At 46.3% G+C, this 22232-nt stretch overlaps 2 protein-coding genes across 4 annotated transcripts in view; one reads left to right on the forward strand and one right to left on the reverse strand.

The window, feature by feature from the left end:
- MTOR (mechanistic target of rapamycin kinase) overlaps positions 1-22232 on the reverse strand; it is a 117120-nt gene that overhangs the window by 44943 nt on the left and 49945 nt on the right. The gene's annotated exons all lie outside the window — the stretch shown is intronic.
- On the forward strand, positions 14097-21087 carry ANGPTL7 (angiopoietin like 7). Its single transcript, XM_067720408.1, has 5 exons — positions 14097-14941; positions 17563-17663; positions 18450-18644; positions 19518-19716; positions 19941-21087. The coding sequence occupies exons 1-5, from the start codon at positions 14572-14574 to the stop codon at positions 20108-20110; spliced, it is 1035 nt and encodes a 344-aa protein (XP_067576509.1). The 5' UTR covers positions 14097-14571; the 3' UTR covers positions 20111-21087.

Here is a 22232-nt window from a genome sequence, read left to right on the forward strand (position 1 = left end):
GCTCAAAAGGCCCCCTAATGAGGAGCTCTCGTTTTATGGGGCAGCTGGGAGTTTTCTACAGCCCGTTCAATAAACGCTGCCTTGTGTGCCCCGGGGTCTTTCCGTATTAATGCTGGAGGCTTACAAAGGGCAAACTGTTCAAAGCTCAGCCCAACAGCAGAGGAGTGCTTAACGACACAAACCAGGCCTCACCGACGCTAACAAACAAGTGTAGAGACGGAGGCTTAGGCAGCAACGTGCCCACGACAACAGTGCACAGGATGACAGGTCAACCAGATAGCCTGTCTCCTCTCCACGCTCACCAAGGCCAGAAGGAAAAGATGGCTGCGGCGCAAGGATTTCTAGGCTAGTGGATCCCGTCCCAGTGCTGTCTTGGCATGGGTGTCGGGGTAGATTTGTACCCTACTTCACTGCGCAGTGAGAACATCCAGTTGAGCTCTTGTATAGTTGCGAGTCGACAGAGCAAACAGAAGCTGCCTACCCACAGATTAAAACGCAGAGCCCACAAATAAACCTGGTGTTAGAAATACCATGAAGAGAGACAGACAGGGAAACACAATGAATTACGATATCAAGAGGGGAAAAGGCAATTATTCAGACATATTCACTCATTCATTCCCCACCTCCCCTCCCTCACTCCAAGATTTAATTTTTATTAAAGGAAGCTGAGTTGAAGAGCTTGAAACTGGAAAATTCTTGGCAATTGAGGGAAACACTTTTTAGAATTGAGTCGAATTAACAAATAAGAATAAGATATGGCCTCAATGCCTCCTACACCAAACAGATTACACCAGGCATCTTTTCTCCACTATCCGAAACTCTCTTTCCAGACGTAGGGAAAGTGTGTAAGCTGAGTAAGGGACTCAGACGTGAAGGAGCTTCTCATTGCCTTGGTGCGTTCCTTGTCCGAGAGCGATGGCTGAGAAGCTAGTGCTGGGAGTGGGGACTGTTTACTTCTCCGTGACTCGCCTCTTCAATCTTTTCCTCGGTGCTGTTCACAGGCAAGCGGGGACCAGTCTCACTGAGGATGAGACTGAAGAAACAGCGGGTCATTAACTGCTCCACATCCTAACTAATGCTGACCCACTAGCAAACCAACAGGAGGGTCTCTGGCTCGGCATCCAAATGTCACTCCTACCACCTGAAGGGAAACCTGAGGAACTGTGTTGTTTCCTAAGTCATTGCTCCATGGGCTTCTGGACTGGTGTCAAATCCAATGTCATCGGGCCTGGTAATTCCTCATGGTACGGCTCACTTGGTTATCGACCTCATCTCTTAGCCTTGGTGCCTTGAGGACCTTCGGCTACTAAGAGCAAAGTGATGCAGGATAACTCAACACGAGCTGGAGCCCACTGGAAAGCCGGTCACACGAGGAGCATCTGCAGTCACACCTGGGGGACTACTCAGGCGTTCCTAGTGCTCGCATCAGGAATTTACGAGAACGTCATGCACTTGCTTCCCAAATGGCTCTGGGCCTTCTCTCTCCTATTTCTAGTGCAGACTGTAGTCTACATTTTATTTGGTTCTCTGTCAAGTAAAAATACTCTGAATACCCTTGGTGCTGGGCTGGTGACACATGCAACACAGCTGAGAGCGGACCTGGGCGGGTCTGGCTGAGGAGCTCCTGAAGAGCCAAGTTGAGGCCCAGACGGACCCTGCTTTGTATCAAGCAGTATATCAAGCAGTCTTTTTTTTTTAATGAATCTTTTCTGTTGCTTTATCTTTTTTAATTAATGCACTTTTTTTTTTTTTTTTTTGCGGTACACGGGCCTCTCACTGTTGTGGCCTCTCCCGTTGCGGAGCACAGGCTCCGGATGCGCAGGCTCAGTGGCCATGGCTCACGGGCCTAGCCGCTCCGCGCCATGTGGGATCGTCCCAGACCGGGGCACGAACCCGTGTCCCCTGCATCGGCAGGCAGACTCTCAACCACTGAGCCACCAGGGAAGCCCTAATTAATGCACTTTAAAAAAATTAATTAATTAATTTATTTTTGGCTGCGTTGGGTCTTCATTGCTGCACGCGGGCTTTCTATAGTTGTGGTGAGCAGGGGCCACTCTTTGTTGCGGTGCGTGGGCTTCACATTGCAGTGGCTTCTTCTGTTACTGAGCTCTAGGCGCGCGGGCTTCAGTAGTTGTGGCACGTGGGCTCAGCAGTTGTGGCTCGCAGGCTCTAGAGTGCAGGCTCAGTAGTTGTGGCGCACGGGCTTAGTTGTTCCGCGGCATGCGGGATCTTCCCGGATCAGGGCTCGAACCTGTGTCTCCTGCATTGGCAGGCGGACTCTTAATCACTGTGCCACCAGAGAAGTCCCCCAAGCAGTCTTTCTTATTTCTCTTATAGAGCGGTAGCTGCTTCTGTCCATCCCTGTTACTTCTTCCAGCACCAAGACTTAGCTCTGTGTCCAACGGATGATTAAAAACAAAACATCTTGATTCCTGTACAGAGCCAGGAAGATCCAGGATTGGTGGGGCCCTGATGTCTTTTCATCAGGCAGTTCCCCTGGGACTCTGGGGAGCTCAAGGGTGTGACAGTCTCTTTTCAAGCAGGACAGCAGTGAAGACAGAAGGCAACGTGAGAACATCCGAAATGTACAGCGGAGAAAGGTGGTGAGGGGTAATTCAAATGCAGGTGGGTAGGGAGAGCGAAGGGGTAGGGAGAGCGAAGGGGGCTGGCAGGCCTTAGGGTCCCCCCCTTAAAGCCACAGTCAGGGCATGAAGATAGCACCCCAGGGTCTGGCAGGACAAACTTTCCTTTCTTGCTTCAGAAACTTAGGAAGAGTAAATTTACTCCTTTTCTACATATTAAGAAAAGGAGGCTGGCCTCATTACACGGTTTCAAAGCTGGGACATTTGGTGTCCTTGGCACCCTCAGGGACCTAAGGCACGAAGACAAAAAAAATCCGGTGCAAGAGAGGTGGGTGGACTGCCTTGGACAATCACATGGGTTCCTGACATCTCAGGCCACAGCGGCTTAAGGATAATGAGCTCTCACTTTGTCTTCACCCTTTCCTTTGTCTGCTCACAGTGTAAATGACACGTCTGTCATAATATCTAGAAGACTTGCCAGATCTGTATGTGAGAAAGTGGGCCTTAAGAATAAAAAAGATAGAATGCTAACAACTGTGTAGATGACGGAAAGGAGAGACAAAAACTATCTTTTCGAGACTGGTAGGAGGAAGTATATCTTTTTTTTTTTAATTAAGAAAAAGTGGGGGGAGGGAAGTTCACCACGATATTAGAATGTTACTTTTGCCCATGCATATTCTGTATAAATACATATTTTATACACAGTGCTAGCTAGAGTGATCATACAGCTTTGGATTCTGCTCTTTCACATATCACAGGCATTTCCTACTTTATCCGGAGTCTTCATAATTTTTTATTTATTTATTTTTCTTTTGCGGTACGCAGGCCTCTCACTGTTGTGGCCTCTCCCGTTGCGGAGCACAGGATCCGGACGCACAGGCTCAGCGGCCATGGCTCACGGGCCCAGCCGCTCCGCGGCACGTGGGATCTTCCTGGACCGGGGCACGAACCCGTGTCCCCTGCATCGGCAGGTGGACTCTCAACCACTGCGCCACCAGGGAAGCCCCTTCATAATTATTTTTAACAGCTGCATAAGAATGTCACCCTGCTGCTGGATGGCACGTACAAACCCGTCTCGTGGGCGCACCCTCGTGGCTGGGTGAGAGCAGCACTAGTTAAGCCGCCAGGGCGCCAGGAGTGCGGCAGGAGCTCCCACTCTCTGCTCACAGGTGGTCTGTCCTGTAGACGCCTGCAGGGTCAGTCCTGGGAATCAGAGCGTCCTCCCTGAGGATGAGCACAGTGCTCGGCAACAAGCGGGGCAAGTGGTCCCATTTCACCCATCACCTCCACGCCCCTCCTGGCTGAATGCGGGGCCCGGGCTCCCCAGCACAACCAGAGTAAGGCACTGAGAGGTCGCGGAGACCTGGAGTGTCAAAGCACACGATTTGTGCTGGCCGGGTTTCCAACCCAGGGGCCTGTCAGAGGCATGCTGTAAAAATGATGAATGGCTGTCACATTTCCAAGGCTCTGGCTGATTTAGGGAGCCACTGGCAGGCGCATCACTCCCAGCATGTCAGCCAGTTAATTACTGCCAACTTTATCTTTCTTGTCAACACTTCTTGACAAATTGGCCATTATCTCTTTATTCTACAACAGTGAGCACTGCTCCTTTTCTGGTGATGCCTGGAGGTTTTTCTCCTCCTTTCTGCTTCTTCATATCCAGAGTGAAATGAAGAGCTCTGAGAGAGACGATCAGGAAGAAGAAGCTGTCAGGAAACAACAAAGCGGGGAGGGCTGACAGACTGAAGCCCAAAGCTTATTTTCAACTACCTCGACTCAAAATAGAGTTGATATTTTGGGTAAAATCCTGATTTCTTGGCTTCTGCATGTCCAAGAGCTCTGACTCAGCCTATTATGTGGATGAAGTTGGGAAACAAAAATGAAATGACCTGGCATCCAGTGACTCGGCAGCTTTGAACTCTCCACACTTCTAATCGTGTGAGCAGATGTGCGCTGGCCTTGTACTCCAGTACGGAGTTAGGCCACATTGTAGTAATACTGATGCCCATTCTGGGATCAGGAGAAGGAAAAAATATGCCTACCTTTTTAGTAAGGAAAAGCTGACAGACGAGGAACATAACATACTGTAATTGAATCACCAAGATTCACAGCCAATGAGATGTCCAAAAGAATCTGGAGAGATCAATGGTGTTACCACTGATCCATTTCATTGTCACTGGGACAGACTGTGACAGAGGTGGCCATGGGGCACCTAGCGTATTTCATCAATTCTAAGAGGTGCACTTTAACAGCTCTGAGACCATGATACAGCTTATAATTCAAGGTTTCAGAGTGCTGTGACCCAGTTTAATTGCCAGCAGTTTGTTCCCCCTCGCAGTGGTACATGAAAATCAGAAGCAGCTTTGCTAACTCACCGTAAGAGTGGTCCCACTGAATCTCCAGCCATTCCTGAGGATGAGCTAGACGCAGTGGAGGAGCAGAGGTTAACTACTGACCGACAGCAAGCGGCACCCTTTAGAATGGTCTTGGGTTACAAGGAAAGATCCTCTGTCCTTTTGGTCAGCTTTAGGAGAAACCCCAGGACTCCTCCCTTTGTACAACTCCTCACTCATGGTCAGCTTTCTGCACTGAAAAGCAGCTTTCCTTGGAGTTTGTAAGATGCCCTATAGAGGCAAGCTGTTGTAAAGTGAACCTGTAAGAAGTCTTTAGAGCAGCCAGAAATAAATTTAAGCTCTACTGATGACTGGTGAGGGACTTGGCCTCTTGGGTAATGGCTGGATGTAAAAGGGCATTAAAGAAAAAGATGGGGCTAAAAAGAAAGATATAATCTGTGCTTGTGCTCGGGCTACAAAGGGGTTTCCTCCATCTGCACACTCTCTGCTGCTTGGAGCTTTTCGACAGGGGTATGGATTCCTCGAGGCACACTGGCACTTTTGAAGGCAGCATGAGTCCAGACGTTTGGAATGTGTTTTTACTGAGAAGTGCGAAGCTTTGAGCAAATCCTTCCCCTCTGGACAGAGCGTTTTCTCTTCCAGCAGAGGTGTGGGAAAAGAACAAGACTGTGTACCTTTTCTGGAAGCCTGGAAACAACTGTAAAAGCTGGGCTCATACTTCCAAGCAACGCAACAGAGACACCTTGGGAACATGTGTTTAGAATTAAGACACAGAGTGGGTTTGTTCGTCCATCTAGCCCCTTGCCTGTAGGCTGTAAAGCCCAGTCACCCTCACTGTTAATTGGTTGCTCAGGCACAAACTGGTTCAATTTCTTTAACATTCTCAAAGAGTTACAGGCCATTTCCCATTAGTGCTGCCTAAGTCAGGGAGGCTAAGACCCAGGCTGAAGGGAAGCTCCTCAGTCCCAGGGCGACTGCACATAGACTTGAAATCTTGTCCTGCACCCTGGCAGGAATCCGTCTTTGGCTAAGAGTGATTTTTTGCAATTGCAATGTAATGGGTGTTTGATTTCCCTTTGGAGACAGACAAGATTTGTTGGATTCCTGGATTAATTACGGGGAATACAGCTGCCCAGAGACATGACATGTTACTTTCTGTGTTCTGTCTTCAACATGAGCTGCTGCATGTGGCCCCTCAGGCCGTGATAAGGATTAACCGACAGGTCAATGCAGGGTCAAGTTATCAGATATGCCATTCATACAGGCCTCCAGAATCAACGGCGGGGGTGGGGGGCTGGGGGGTACAAAACCCTACCACAATGCTCTGTGGCCCTCTCACTCGTCTTCATATGTAAAGAAACAGGGGTGAGATGCAAATCGATGGTTTCCAGGGATACAAAGTGATCATACAATCAGGCTGCTACCTCAAGTTACTGGTTAAAAAAAAGAAGGCTGAACCAAATGATCTCAACTCTTCCAGTTCTCACTCTCTTTGATTCTATAACTAAAATCTATGGAAGAAAATGTTAAAGCAGGAGAGAAGGCAATCCCCTGCAATGAAGGACTCACCATGATAAAAGACTGGCAATGACCATGGAGAGAGACTCTAAGTCTCCATGTCAGATGTTTATTTAGGAGAAAAGAACCTTCTGCTGGGAATTCATTCTTTCATTTGACAAGTTCCAATACAGTATCTCTTTTGTCTCAGGCTTTGTGCTAAGTGCTGGTTGCTAGAGCTACTATGGTAGATAAGACAGGTATGGTCTTTGCTTTCACAGAGCTTATAGGTCAGTGAAGTAGATATACAAAACACAAATGGAAATAAGTGCTGTGGAGGTAAACACCATGAAGAAAACAGAGCACAGAGATGGAGAATGGCACAGGGGACTTATTTTAGATTCAGGTGGACAGGGAGGTTTTTCTGATGAAATGATAATCGATTACCTAAATACCAATACTACTTAGTATTTGCTAGATATGGACTATGTGTCAGACACAATTCAAAGTGTCTTACAGCTCAAACAACTCAATAACAAAAAAACAAACAACCCAATTGAAAAACGGGCAGAAGACCTAAATAGACATTTCCCCAAAGAAGACATACAGATGGCCAATAGGCACATGAAAAGATGCTCATCGTTGCTAATTATTAGAGAAATGCAAATCAAAACTACAGTGAGGTACCACCTCACACTGGTCAGAATGACCATCATTAAAACGTCTACAAGTAAGGGACTTCCCCGGTGGCACAGTGGTTAAGAATCCGCCTGCCAAGGCAGGGGACACAGTTTCGATCCCTGGTCTGGGAAGATCCCACATGCCACGGAGCAACTAAGCCTGTGCGCCACAAGTACTGAGCCTGTGCTCTAGAGTCCGTGAGCCATAACTACTGAGCCTGCATGCCACAACTACTGAAGCCCATGCACCTAGAGCCCATGCTCCGCAACAAGAGAAGCCACTGCAATGAGAAGCCCACGCACAGCAACAAAGAGTAGCCCCTGCTGGACGCAACTAAGGAAAGCCTGCACACAGCAACGAAGACCCAATGCAACCAAAAATAACTTAATTAATTAATTTTAAAAAATACTAAAAACAAACAAACAAAGGACTAGTGTTCAAAAAAAAAAAGTCTACAAATAATAAATGCTGGAGAGGGTGTGGAGAAAAGGGAACCCTCCTACACTGTTGATGGGAATGTAAACTGATGCAGGCACTATGGAAAACAGTATGGAGGTTCCTCAAAAGACTAAAAATAGAGTTGGCATTTGATCTAGCAATCCCACTCCTGGGCATATATCCAGACGAAACTATAATTTGAAAAGATACATGCACCCCTATGTTCACAGTAGCACTATTTACAACAGCCAAGACATGGAAACAACCTAAATGTCCACTGAGAGATGAATGAATAAAGAAGATGTGGTATACATATACACAATGGAATATTACTCAACCATAAAAAGGAATGAAATAATGCCATTTGCAGCAACATGGATGGACCTAGAGACTATCATACTAATGGAAGTAAGAAAGAGAAATACAAATACCATATGATATTGCCCATATGTGGAATCTAAAACACGACACAAATGAACATATCTACCAAACAGAAACAGACTCACAGACATAGAGAATAGATCTGTGGTTGCTAAGGTGGGGGGGTGTGGTGGGGGGAGGGAAAGACTGGGAGATTGGGATTAGCAGATGCAAATTATTCTTTACAGGATGGATAAACAACAACGTCCTACTGTATAGCACAGGGAACTATATTCAATATCCTGTGATAAACCGTAATGGAAAAGAATGTGAGAAAGAATATATATATGTGTATAACTGAGTCACTTCGCTGTACAGCAGAAATTAACACAACGTTGTAAATCAACTATACTTCAATAAAATTAAAAAAAAAACAAAGTGTTTTATGTGCATTATCTATTTTTAAATAAGCTTCCTGGCTGAAGTACAACATATATACACAGGAAAGTATACACCTAATTGTACAGCTTGATAAATTATCACAAAGTGAAGATACCCTTATAACTACCACCCAGACCAAAAAACAGAACACAACACACTGCCAGCATCCCAGAAGCACCCAAGCCTTCTCCCAATCACAGCTTCCCTTCTCATCCCCAGAGGTAACAACTCATAAGAGGTAACAACTATCTCACTTCTGATACAATTGGTTAGTTTCACCAGGTTTTGAACTCTATATAAACATTCAACATTATGTTTACGAGACACATCCATGTCATTGCATGCCGCAGTAGTTCTGTCTTTTACTGCTGAATAGCGTGTCACTGTATGAACACACCACAATTCATCTGTCTTACTGTCGATGGGGGTTTACGCTGTTCTCAGTTTGGGGCTATGGTAAGTCACATTACCACATTCCTTGTTTTTTTGGCCACACCATGTGGCATGCGGGATCTTAGTTCCCTAACCAGGGATCGAACCCACGCCCCCTACATTGGAAGGGCGGAGTCTTAAGCACTGGACCACCAGCGAAGTCCGGACAAACATTCCTATATGCCTTCGGCGCGTGGGTGCTCACATTTCTGGTGGGAACAAATCTCGCAGTAGAATTGCTCGCTTACAGGGGCATGTTCCAGTCTCAGAAGATACTGACAAACTGCCACGTTACATTTTGACCAGAAGGGTATGGAAATCCCAGTTGCTCCACATCTTCGTCAACACTTGGAATTTAGTGTTTTCCATTTCAGCCATTTTGATTGGTGTGTAAGTTGCACCTTCTGGTTTATTTTTTTATTTAAAAAACTTATTTTTATTTATTTACTTTTGGTTGTGTTGGATCTTCGTTGCTATGCGTGGGCTTTCTCTAGTTGCGGTGAGCAGGGGCTACTCTTTGTTGTGGTGTGGCAGGTTTCTCAGTGTGGTGGCTTCTCTTGTTGCAGAGCACGGGCTCTAGGCATGCAGGCTTCAGTAGTTGTGGCTCGCGGGCTCAGCAGTTGTGGCGCACGGGCTTAGTTGCTCTGCGGCATGTGGGATCTTCCCAGACCAGGGCTCGAACCCGTGTCCCTTGCACTGGCAGGCGGATTCTTAACCACTGCGCCACCAGGGAAGTCCTGCACAGTATGGTTTAAATTTGAGTTTCCATAATGACTAATGAGCCTGAGCAGTCTTTCATGTGTCGACTGGCCTTGTGGACATAATCTTTTGTGAAATAAGTACCTGTTCACATCTCTTGCCAATGTTTTAACTGGCTACCTTTTGTTTGTTTGTTAGGAGTTCTATATATACTCTGGATACAGTATACACAGAAGTATGTACTGGAATACCTTCTTGCCTTTTTACTTTCTTCATGGTGTTTTCCAGTGAAAAGAAATGACTCCTTTTATTGCATTTCATGTTTTCCTTTATGGTCAGTGTTTTTCAAATCTTGTTTAAGAAATCTTTGCTTATCCCAAGATGCTGAAGATAATCTCCTATGTTATCTTCTAGAAGCCCTACTGTTTTCCGATTTAGACTTTAAATCTCCTGGACTTGAGGTTTTGGGTGTGGTATGGGGTAAGGGTCAAGAACCTTTATCCCCCCATAAGGCTATCTAGCCTACCCAGAGGAACTCACTGTTCTATAGTGGCACCTTGTCATAAATCAAGTGTTCATATATGTGTGGGTCTGTTTCTGGACATTCAAATCTGCTCCATTTATCTATTTGTCTATCCTTGTGCCAATACTACATTGCCTTAATTACTTACTGTAGCTTTAAGATAAATCTTTATTTCTAATAAGGTAATTCCTCCAAATTTATTTTTCTTCTTCAAAAATGCCTTAGCTATTTTTAATCTTTTGCTGTATTTAACTTAGTCCTCACAAAAATCCTGTGAAGTGGTTATAATTTTTTTTTTTAACTAACTTTTTTTTTTTTTTCTGTGCTGCACAGCATGTGGGATCCTAGTTCCCCAACCAGGGATCAAACCCATGCCCCCTGCAGTGGAAGCACAGAGTCCAAACCACTGCACTGCCAGGGAAGTCCAGGAGTAGTTAAAATTTTTATCCCCATTTCACAGATTGGTCAGCTCCGAGAAGTTAATTAATTTGCCCAGGGTCATATAACTATCAAGTGATGGGAAGGGATTAGAACCCAGATTTATCTGATTCTAGACTTAATAACTTTAAGTCCTTCAGATACCACCTCCTTAATCCTCAAGCCAGATGAGCCCTTCAGGGCATTTAATATGAATGCATTACAATTCTAAGAAATTCTGATGTTCTAAGCCACCCACTTCCAGTTAAAAATCTTGTTTGGTAACTACAAAGAGCCACTGTCCTGGTGAGACTCAGAAAAAAACAAAGCAAGAAGTAAAAGCTTCCTGGCTTCCTTCCACAGCCCCGTCTCCCAAGTAACACTTACAGCCTCGCCAGGATGTACAAGGGCCCTGAGGCCCGACGCGCCTCCACTCGTCCAGCTTTAATTCCTGCCACCACTCCTCTTCCTTCTTGCCCCTTAACGCCACACTTGACCACTTAGGCTCTATAAGCCCAGGCTTTTCATACAGCTGCACCTTGGCTCAGAATGCCCTCTCCCACTTCTGGCTACTTCTTCCTTTAAAAAAACCAAAAAACCCCACAAAAACAACAACCCTGGGTATCACTTCCCTCAGGAGACCTTCCAGAACCTCATCTGGGTTGGGCACTCCCCCTCTGCTGTGTCCCCCACCCCAGCATGTCACATTGCCCTGGAGTTCAGCTGTCTGTCTCTCCACCTAGCCTGTGAGGCACCTGAGGCTGCAAATTCCTAAGAGGGTTCAGAGACAGACTTTTTTGCTAGGTGCTATAATTAAACAGTAGACACTAAGAGGAGGCCTGAAAGAAATGGTTTCTAATAAGCCCAGGACACACTCTTTGGGAGAAGTGGCAAACTAGAAGGCTTAGGGAAGAGGTGCAAATACCTTCTGCGATGGACCTGGACTTCGGGCTGAGATGGAAGTAGGACTGAGCGGTAGAAGGGTCAGGGACCAAATGGCCACATGTAGTAAGGCAGCTGTGGCTCGTTAGAAGACTTCGGAAGTAAAATATGACCACAAACACACGGCTAAACTAACAACAAGGCAGATTCTTCTGAGATGTATTCATTCAACAAACAGAGCCTGGCACTGAGGGCAGCTGTTCCTCCCTCACCAGTTTGGAAGGATGGTTTAAGAGTAGGCAGGGGCACGAATACACTGGAAAACAAGGAGTCTCTCCAACAGGAACATTTTCAAGAAAATGAGACATGACGCCCCTATTGGGGGAGAAGGAAAGACCAGCTCTAGGCCCTTCTCAGCTCTGGAATTCCCAGGCTGCTCGGACACATCCAATCCTTGGTGCCAGCCTAAGGCAGCACAGCCCAGACTGTGAAGTAAAAGCTCACTGGCTTTTCTCAAAAGAACATAAGCTTTATTTTCATAAACATCTATCTCAAGAGCTCCAAGCTGACCCTCTTTCGCCACCAGCAAAATGGAGAAAAGGAAAAACTGTAAGGTGTCCAACACAGGTTTTCCATATTTTCTCAATTAATTCCCATTTTTTATGGTCACACTGTTCACCGAAGGGCAGAGAAGGGATTAAAAGCCTCTCAGAGAAGGGAAAACTGCTCTAGTCTTCCGCATTTGTCCTGGTTTTCTCTACTGGCTTAGCTGTACTCAAAACAAGGACTTATTTTTCCTTCTTTCAGAAATTCAGAATCTAGGACACCCTAGGGTTGTAGATGTTTTGGAGGACAGATAATCTTCTGGCATGGGATATACTCTTAACTAGCTATTTTTCTCAAAATGGGGGGGGCAGTGTTGAAGATTTGGGCAGGTTAGACAATTTAAGAAAATCTTCAAATAAAAAAAGCTTCTGTCTCCAACTTAAGCCTTATGTTAGAAATAAGTTTCCAGAAAACAAATGTCAGAGAGTAGGCACTCATGCTAAAAGCTAGATGCTTTTGATCCAAACTTAGGAACCCCTTCCTACCTTTCCTGGAAAGGACTGCTACATGGGTTGCAAATATGAATGATCGATTCATTTTCTGCCCAGATATGAAAATCTATTCATAACAAAATTCTTCTGTTTGGGCAGAGGAAATGGTCACTGGAAAGAACAAACAAAAAGCCGGCCAGGAATCCATAAAGCGCCATTGTTCCATGATGTTCTCTACCAAGACAGCAGCATAGTGTGTGAGGCTACATACAATTGTGTGCCACACGGTTTAAGCTCAGTGCTCAGTGTCGGTTAAGCTGGGTAGGAGATCCTCGTGGAGTTTAGCAGACCCTGCTGAATGACCCTGTCGGATGCTGGCAGTCGGGGCCAGGTTCGCCTTAGTGAAGTGAGCTCCATGAGCTAAGGCTGCAGTGCCCAGCTGGACTAGACATTTGCAAAGGGACAGCAGGGACTGGCTGACAGTGCCAATTCTAAAAAGACCCTTTTGAGCAGAATGACAAGCTGCTACAGGACTCCAGCAACATCCTCACTCCTAAGCAGGCAAAGAAGATGAGCAGGTTAGCAAACAAACCCTGATCCACCTGATCCACTCCTGCTTTTCGATTTACAGGAAAAAAAAAAGTGTTTGGTAACTCCAGCTGCCTGAACAGAAATGACTTTCTGAGCAGCAGAAGCCCTGACTGGAAAAAGGCTCTGGGGGTCACGGCGGGAAGGAGGGCTGCCAGGCCTCAGGCTTGTGTGTGAAGGGCCCATATGGAATAACAACAGTATAAGCACTGCACCCGGAAATAGCAAGAGCATGTTCAGAAGACAGTTACCGTGTATGGACAGAGGGAACTTTGTTTACCTTCTTAGTGAAAAGCTCATTTTAAGGATTTAAGATTTGCTGAAAATCCAGTTTTTTTCCCCACTTGTTTTCAAAGGAGGAATCTCCTTTAAATACAGTACATGAAAAATGACAATATCCCTATTGTCAGGGATATATATAGAGAATATATATATATATCATATACAGAGAATAAATCTGCAAACCATATTCCATAGGAAAAGGGAAATGAGGCTCCAGACATGGATTATTAGGCAATGGGGATGTTTTTCTCTACGTTTTAACATACTTTCCAGGCTTAGAACCATGGGCCGTGGCTGTGCCTGTTCTCTGTTCTGCATGAACACTGGTGGGCGTGCAGGTGCCCATCCTCGGACCAAGTTCTGCGTTTTCACCCCTGCTGCCATCGCTGCCACTTCCATGCCAAATGTCAACTGTGAGAGGCGAACACTGGCCCATTCTTTATTGAAGGAGAAAGTATGTAAAAAGAAAGAACTGGGTAAAGCCTGTGGGTACAAGCTACAAAGCCCTTTTTTGCTTCTTAAGAGATTTCCTCTATCCTTCTATTTCTAAAGCTTTTCTAAGTTGGAAATTTTCAAATGTGAGATAGCGTTAGATCCAGGCCAAAAGAGGGTTTTGTAAAACACTGAATGATGATCAGAGAAAGGAATAATGAGCCTTGTTAAAAGCACATTCAGAAGGATGCCAAAATAGACTAGAGCCTCGTATAAACAGCGTGGATTGCAGTAACAGGCCTCCCTGTTAGTGGAGAGTCTTATTCCCAACTCTCTTTGCCTACCTTATGCTCACCCCACGGTTATATAACCTTTAGAATGGAATCTGGAAATTCTTCTGACCCTGCCCTGCTTGCTTATAGATCAGAGCCAGTGGCTGGCAGGGGTACAATCTAATAGGCAAAACTGGAAACACACAAATTCAGTCCTCTTGTCTTAGCCCAGAGACTGTGCAGGCAAGGAAAGAAAGACTGCCCCTGTCTCTCTCCTCCCCTCCTCTGGCCTAAGTTTACGCTGACTTCACCCAACAGGCACCTGACCCTCCCAGATGAGCTGGGAGGGGCTAAAGCGCTATGCACGGCCATGGTAGGGGTGGAGGTGCAGGCAGAAAACAATATTTAAGATGCTGAGTTTGTCGAGCATTCAGTCTTGGGAAGGAAGGCTATAGGATACCCAATTAAGCTGCGCGTTCAGAAACTCAAGTTTTGAGAAAGGCTAAGAAAGAGCAAGGGGAGAGGAACAACAAAGTGCTAAGTCCACCAAGAGCGAAAGGGCTAGGTTCTAATTTGCCGCAGCTCTGCACGCCTCAGCTGGACACAGCCAGATTCCCCCAGAGGAAGAGCCTTCCTCAACCAGGCCCACGAAAGATGCTGAAAGAGACTCTCTCGGCCGTGGCCTGGCTCTGCATTTTCACTGTGGCCTTTGTCAGCCACCCAGTGTGGCCACAGAAGCCCCCTAAGCGCAAGACACCTGCAGAGCTCACCGTGGCCGGCTGCTGTGAGGAGGCGAAGGAGCTCAGGGCCCAAATTGCCAACCTAAGCAGCCTGCTGAGCGACCTGAGCAGGAAGCAGGAAAGGGACTGGGTCAGCGTGGTCATGCAGGTGATGGAGCTGGAGAGCAATTCCAAGCGCATGGAGTCGCGGCTCACAGAGGCCGAGAGCAAGTACTCCGAGATGAACAATCAGATGGGCATCATGCAGCTGCAGGCAGCGCAGACTGTCACCCAGACTTTGGCAGGTAAGGAGGACGTGTCCTCACGCTACTCACCACCTTCCCCCTCACACAGTCGAGCGCCTCCTGTCTGGAGCATTGCTTCTAGGTGACGTGGTCGTCAGAACGATCCCTGGGGGTTCTCATGGAACTTACTTTCTTGGGTACGTGCCACCAGCTCTATTTTCTCTTTAGCAAAGGCTTACGAAGTATTTCTTTTGATTTCTAAGGTTCTGTACGTTTACCCAGCTTTTTTTTATCCCTGCAATGTTTTGGCATATTGAAGGTACGAATTACCATCTTGGAACACAGAGAGATCATGCGGTTTGCTCAAAGTCACAAAGCAAGTCTTAGAAACTGGGTTCCAGTTTTCCTGATTAATCCACTTCCTTACCCAGAGCTGACCGGCTGTACCCTCAGTCCCAAGGAAGCAGGAAAGAACACCAAAATCATAACATCTCTAGAAGCAAAGTTTTGCCTAAAACAGTTCTCTCGGGTCCCTGGGATTTAGTGGAATGGGCATTAATGGACTTCGGTGTCCTGTCTGCCAACCTAATTCTCACTGGCTCAGAATTAAGTGCACAGACACTGCCCAGAGTCATCTGAAGGACTCCTTCATGTTCAAAAAGGACTGACTCCTCAAGGTTGCGCAAGTCTGGTATTTCTATTTTTTCCCACAATTGCAAATAAAATTCTCCCCAGTTATACAGGAAAATGCAATGCTGAAATTTACATTTTTAGTAGGCCGAAAATAAGATACGTTTACTGTTTTCTTTTCCAAAACAATTTTCAGTTTCTACTTAGCTTGGCTTAGACAGGCCAAGGTGAATTTATTGTTCAGACAGAAATTTGCTTTGCTGAAATTATCAGGAAATTATTAGTTACAAGGAGCATAGTCTATAGATATGTCATTTCTTGCTGATATAAGAACTTAAAAGAAAATCTTTTTGGTCATATTATAAACCAAGCCAAGAATAAAGAGCAGAGTAAGTCTTACTGGTTATCCTCAACTCAAATGAAGAAAAAGTTTTAACATGAAATTAAGCTTAAAAATTTTGTGTGGGATGAACTGGGAGATTAGATTTGACATAAATATACTACCACGTGTAAAATGGATAGCTAGTGGGACCCTGCTGTACAGCACAGGGAGCTCAGCTCGGTGCTCTGTGATGACCCAGATGGGTGGGATGGGGGATGGGGGGAGAGAGGTCCACGAGGGAGGGGTTCACTTCATTGTAGAGCAGAAACTAACACAACACTGTAAAGCAATTATACTCCAATAAAAATTTTTTTGTGTGTGTAAATCACTTTCTAAGCATGTACTTCCTGACTCTCAGTTTGGGACTAGAAAGGTCTTCTCAGGCCATTTTCCAGAGAAGTGAGTCCTGATTTGGTCTGTGTGATGAAACCAGACACACAGGAGACCAGGCGAGACAGAGGAATCTGACCAACGCCACGTCCTGCTCCTCCAAACGGGATTTTCTCATCTCCCAGCAAGGAGTTTCTTGGGAGTCAAATGCAGCTCTCTTGCCGGGCCTCTTACTCTTCCTGCCCAGGCCATCATTCCTTACTTTTCTTCTCTGCTACCAGGTGTGGGGTCACCTTTATACTCTGTAAGTAGCTAGCCTCTTGGAGAAAGCAGTAAGTTGATGCTTTCATCAGTAAGAGGAAGTGATGACCTCTGATAGGGAAGACAAGGGTCTCCCGTTTCCCCTCCCCGAAGTGCTCTGCCTTGAACAATTCCCACAGCGGGAAACTGCCCACTGTGTCCTCTTCTTGAAGGCCCAGTGCAGCGGTCACCAAGAAAAGAATCCCAAGACACAGTGGGCAGGAGGCATCTCCTAGACAGGCGAGAGTTCCTGCTCTCTGAATCCTATCTGGAAAGGCTGTCCCTTCCACAAAGCTCTTTGATGTTTAGAACAACAAGGAGACAAAATCCTTCATAAAGCACTAGCCCCCAGGGCAGCTGAGGAAACATTAAAATCAACCCCAGAGTGAAAGCCCGCCTGCCCAAATCTCTCATTTCCTTGTTTTAATAATGGTGTCAGGGGAAGGCCTCCAAGGGTTCCTTAGGGTGTTTCATTTTCATTTGTCTAGCAGTGTTGGATTAAGGAGGGAAAGATAAAATTATAAATCTCTGCTAATAAGGGACCTAGTAGGCAGTAGCCATTACCTCTGAAAAACAAGAAAAACAAACCGAGAAAACAATAAAACCAGACCCTATGAGATCTTCATGACTTATTTAGGAATAGAGGCTGGCTGTCCCAGAAGCTGAATTTATTAAACAGGAGGATCTGTTGGTGGCCCTTACACATTGTAACGTTTCCAGAATTCATGCCCTAGAACTACAGGGGGATCATTTCAGCACAAACCTGAAGCCACCTGTTTGTACCGTTGTGCTATCCAGGTGAAGGGTTTCCCTAGCCCTCAGCCCTACCACCAGTGAGGCCAAAACACACCCGTTCCTGGCCTCCTGATGCCCACCTCTCCCAAGTCCAGACACTGCCCAGCAATGAACACTCCTGTGAATTTTGTGGTAGAAATGAAGTCTCCCTTCCTAAACTTTCAATTTAGATGCAGCAGGGATGCCGGCTAGCCACAAAGGCCCTGGGTTTGGATGCTCACCCTGTGGTTTTCTCCTTTTGTAGATGCCATCTACGACTGCTCGTCTCTCTACCAGAAGAACTACCGCATCTCTGGAGTGTATAAGCTTCCTCCCGATGACTTCCTGGGCAGCCCTGAGCTGGAGGTGAGGTCATCACAGCCCATGTACTACCATCTATCCTCCACCCGTCAAAGGCTGGGGACAATAGGGCTAGTCACAGTCTAAAGAGAGGGAAACTCAAGACAGAGAAGCAGGGCTTCCCTGGTGGCGCAGTGGTTGAGAGTCCGCTTGCCGATGCAGGGGACGCGGGTTCGTGCCCCAGTCTGGGAGGATCCCACATGCCGCGGAGCGGCTGGGCCCGTGAGCCATGGCCGCTGAGCCTGCGCTCCGCAACGGGAGAGGCCACAACAGTGAGAGGCCCGTGTACCGCGAAAAAAAAAAAAAAAAAAAAGACAGAGAAGCAAACACATCAACGCCAGAGAGCTATCTAAATACTCAATTTATGGAGGAAAAAAATCCAGGCATCTGTTTTGCTCCTTCAAATCATTAGCAACCAAACACTAAACCTTCTAACAGTTAGATAATGCTATAACCACCACCTAACTAGCTGCGATCCCTTGCCACATCCTACGGCAGTGACTCTTTGGGGAGAAAAGAGAACATACAGGGAGTGTGTCAGAAGGACCTGGACTTTTTCCTTTCAGACTCTCCGTGCACTTGCTCTTATCCTCAACTTTAATCTCAGCAAACCACCAGCCTGCCCAGCTTGCCAACCCTGGGGCAGAATCGTTGCCTAGTGAGCCAGCATGGCTGTGGAAGGGCACACGTCCCTTGGCTCTACGGGGTGGGAGAAAGGTGGGAAGCCACGCTCAGGCTCGCGCTGCCTGCCTCGGCACGTCCTGACCAGGGAGGGCATCCCCTCTGCTCCAGGTGTTCTGTGACATGGAGACTTCAGGTGGTGGCTGGACCACCATTCAGAGAAGAAAGAGTGGCCTTGTCTCCTTCTATCGGGACTGGAAGCAGTACAAGCAGGGCTTTGGCAGCATCAGTGGGGACTTCTGGCTGGGGAACGACCACATCCACCGGCTCTCCAGGCGGCCAACCCGGCTACGCGTGGAGATGGAGGTGAGCATGAGACCAGGGCCGCCATGCCCAACTGTGTGCAACTCCTGGGCGTCATTCCTACTCCTGTTCGCCATCGGCTGGTGTACTTGTTGTGATGGTTTTCCTGCAGGTTGCAGTACAGTTGAGGAAGAATAGGGCTTTTTTTCCTATTTTTCACAAAAACAAGGCTGCAGGTACAAGGGAGAGGCCAGACTCAGGCCAGAGCAGAGGAATCCAACAGTCAGCTGGGCTGAAACACTGTGGTCCCTGCCCTGGCCTGGGGCATGAGGTCCTCTACGTGCAAACCTTACTGGTATCGGTTGGTGACCCTCATCAAAGGCCCTGAAGCGTCACTATGTTCTCAGGTTACTCTTACGACATCTCAGAGTGGGATACAGCAAAACACACACACGTGTACACCTTACAGACAGGGATGTAAAGGGGAAGAGAATGAGAGACTAACCAGGGCCATGTGGTGACCCAGGAGAGAAGTCTGATCTAGGACCCTTGTTTTCTGATTCCCTGGAGGAGGGGAAGATAAGTCCCTGTGGACGCTTGCAAAAAACTGCCTTAAAATCTTCACAGTCAATACAGATATGTCTATTTTTATTTACTTTGTAAGAAAAGGGCTCAAAGAGCTTCCTCTTTTATCTCATCTATAAAAAATGGTTGCAACAAGAAGGTAAATGGCACTATGGTTAAGAAATAACTCACGCTGTATATACGTGTGTTAAATTCACGCTGTATATAAGTGTGTTAGTGTGTTAAACTAGAGGTAGACAAGTAATAAAGTAGTAAAAAGGTGTGTGGCTGCAGCTGGGGAGAGGGAAGAGGTGCAGGATGGTATGAAAGAAGGCCCTGCTGCAGTTTTCTAAGGCTCTGCCCCCCGGACAGGACTGGGAGGGCAACATGCGCTACGCTGAGTACAGCCACTTTGTTTTGGGCAATGAACGGAACAGCTACCGCCTCTTCCTGGGGAACTACAGCGGCAACGTGGGGAACGATGCCCTTGTCTATCACAACAACACAGCCTTCAGCACCAAGGACAAGGACAATGACAACTGCTTAGACAAGTGTGCCCAGCTCCGGAAAGGTGAGAGTTGGGGTTGGGAAGTGAGAGTTCAGGTACAAGGCCATAGTCCCACTGGAGGAGAAAGAGTGAATTTATAACTGCAGTTGGTATTCTGGCTTTGGTACTCCTGTTTGACACTGACCCTAATGGCTTAGGTACAGTTTAAAAAGCATCACAAATCCCTGCTGCCTGGTCTATCAGCTATTTCCAAGGACATACTAGCACTGACCTGTTTCCTGTCCCAGGTGGATACTGGTACAACTGCTGCACAGACTCCAACCTCAATGGTGTTTACTACCGCCTTGGGGAGCACAGCAAGCACCTGGACGGCATCACCTGGTACGGCTGGCATGGGTCTAGCTACTCCCTCAAACGAGTGGAGATGAAAATCCGCCCAGAAGACTTCCAGCCGTAAAAAGAAGCCTGCTCTGGAGCAGGGCTGGAGAAGTGGAGACAAACGGAGGCTGGGAAAAGGCAGAGGAGGAGAGGAAGGGAGTATAAAAAGGGCAGGGACAGAAAATGGCCTATCATCTTCAGTGAGACAGTAAGTCTCTTAGGAGAACCAAAAAATCTATGTACTGAGGATGTTACAGTAAATGGGAGGAAATATTTAATTAAACACAGTGGGTCCAGACACAGACTTCTCAGGGGGCTGGCCTGAGTGGGCTGTCTGCCTGTGATCCCTGACATAGCAGCAGCTTCTTTTCCACATGATTTTTCTGTGAAAGAAAAATAATTGTGAGTTCACTTTAAGCATTTTCCTTAAGGCCTAGGTTACGTGAGGGCAGAAAATAAATGCCTTTGCTGAAAAGGACCAGATTATTTTGATTCTCTTGGGTGTTAGAGAAAGGAGTGAAGAGGGTGGTGGAGGAGAGGAGTTTCTGCTTTTAAATCCAATGAAATTATCTTCAGTCTACACAATTTTTTTTTTAAAGACAAAAATTTTTCTGCTGGAGGTGAACGGACCCAGGCTGGAATTGACTGGAGGAAACTCCACGGCTCTGGGCCTTGCAATTGGCCTCTGAGCACCTCCCCTGCTCGACCTCGGTCAGGGCCCAGCACTGAGAGGCAGGAAGTGGGTCCAGTGGTGGCAGGAGCTCCAGTGGGAGGGGAAGATAAGTCCCTGTGGACGCTTGCAAAAAACTGCCTTAAAATCTTCACAGTCAATACAGATTTGTCTATTTTTATTTACTTTGTAAGAAAAGGGCTCAAAGAGCTTCCTCTTTTATCTCATCTATAAAAAATGGCTGAAACAGGAAGTTAAATGGCACTATGGTTAAGAAATAATTCACGCTGTACATAAGCATTTTGCTTTGTAGAAATACAACATTGTAGTTCGTTTTAAACATTCAAAGTTTTTTCTTCCTTCTACAATAAACTCTTTTAAACCTCGTTCCTTTTAAAATTATTACTATTACCACTGAGAGCATGGTGGAAAGTTTTAAGTGAAAAATCCGAGAGTGAGCCGTGAGAAAGAGACTCTGAGTGTGTTGCAGTCTTCAGGGAAACCAAGGGAGGAGCAGGAAGCCAAAGACGAAAAAGCGAGGGACAAAAAGCGCAGCAGCATCCACTGGAAGAGGTCAGACTCTGTCTGACCTCCACCCAACCACCACAGAGGCCAGTGCCACCCCTGGCTTCAAAACACTTTGCAAACCAACATTCCTACTTTCTACTTGAGCAAACTTACATATACGCAGGGGGAAAAGAAACATCTTTAGTCATAACAGATGTCAAATAAGTTTGACCTTCAGGAAGCAATTTTTCCTTGTAAAAAAGAACCATTCACTTGAACTAGTCAGTGTAAGGTAAGCATAATTCTCGAACTCACTATTTTCTACTGTACCTATAGTCCTTTGATTGTTGGGAACCTACTTAACCTTAAAAACAAGACCCTCAGGATTTTCAAAGAAGTAAAGTGAGTAGAGAAGAAGTACACTGGAATAGGGCTTCCCATGGGACAGGCAGTCAGACAGAAACTTCCTAAGGCAGGCAGGGGATCTGAGATGTTCGTGGGCCAGCACAGTACTGCTTGGAGAGAGGAGAAAAAGACTGGGGGTTAGGAGATGAAGAGAAGGAAGAGCACAACATGCCTAGGGCAGAAGTAGCTTATAATTTTCTCTTATCAGCTATACACCCCACAACTAAAGAAAATTGAGGCTCTAGGCAACAAAAGCTAAAATAAATTAAGTGGGACTACCTCAAACTAAAAAGCTTCTGCACAGCAAAAGAAAACAATCAATAAATTGAAAAGACAATCTACAGAATGAGAGAAAAATATCTGTAAACCATAACCCAGGGTTACTATCTAAAATATGTAAAGAACTTACACAACTGAATAGCAAAAAAGCAAATAATCCAATTTAAAAATGGGCCAAGGACCTAAACAGTCCATTTTTCCGAAGAAGACATCTAAATGGCCAATGGGTACATGACCGGGTGCCCAACACCACTGATCATCAGGGAAATGCAAAGCACAGCCACAATGAGATATCACCTCACACCTGGTAGGATGACGATTATTAAAAAGACAAGACACA

This window comes from Pseudorca crassidens, chromosome 2, assembly GCF_039906515.1.
Source record: "Pseudorca crassidens isolate mPseCra1 chromosome 2, mPseCra1.hap1, whole genome shotgun sequence".
Taxonomy (NCBI): Eukaryota; Metazoa; Chordata; class Mammalia; order Artiodactyla; family Delphinidae; genus Pseudorca; species Pseudorca crassidens.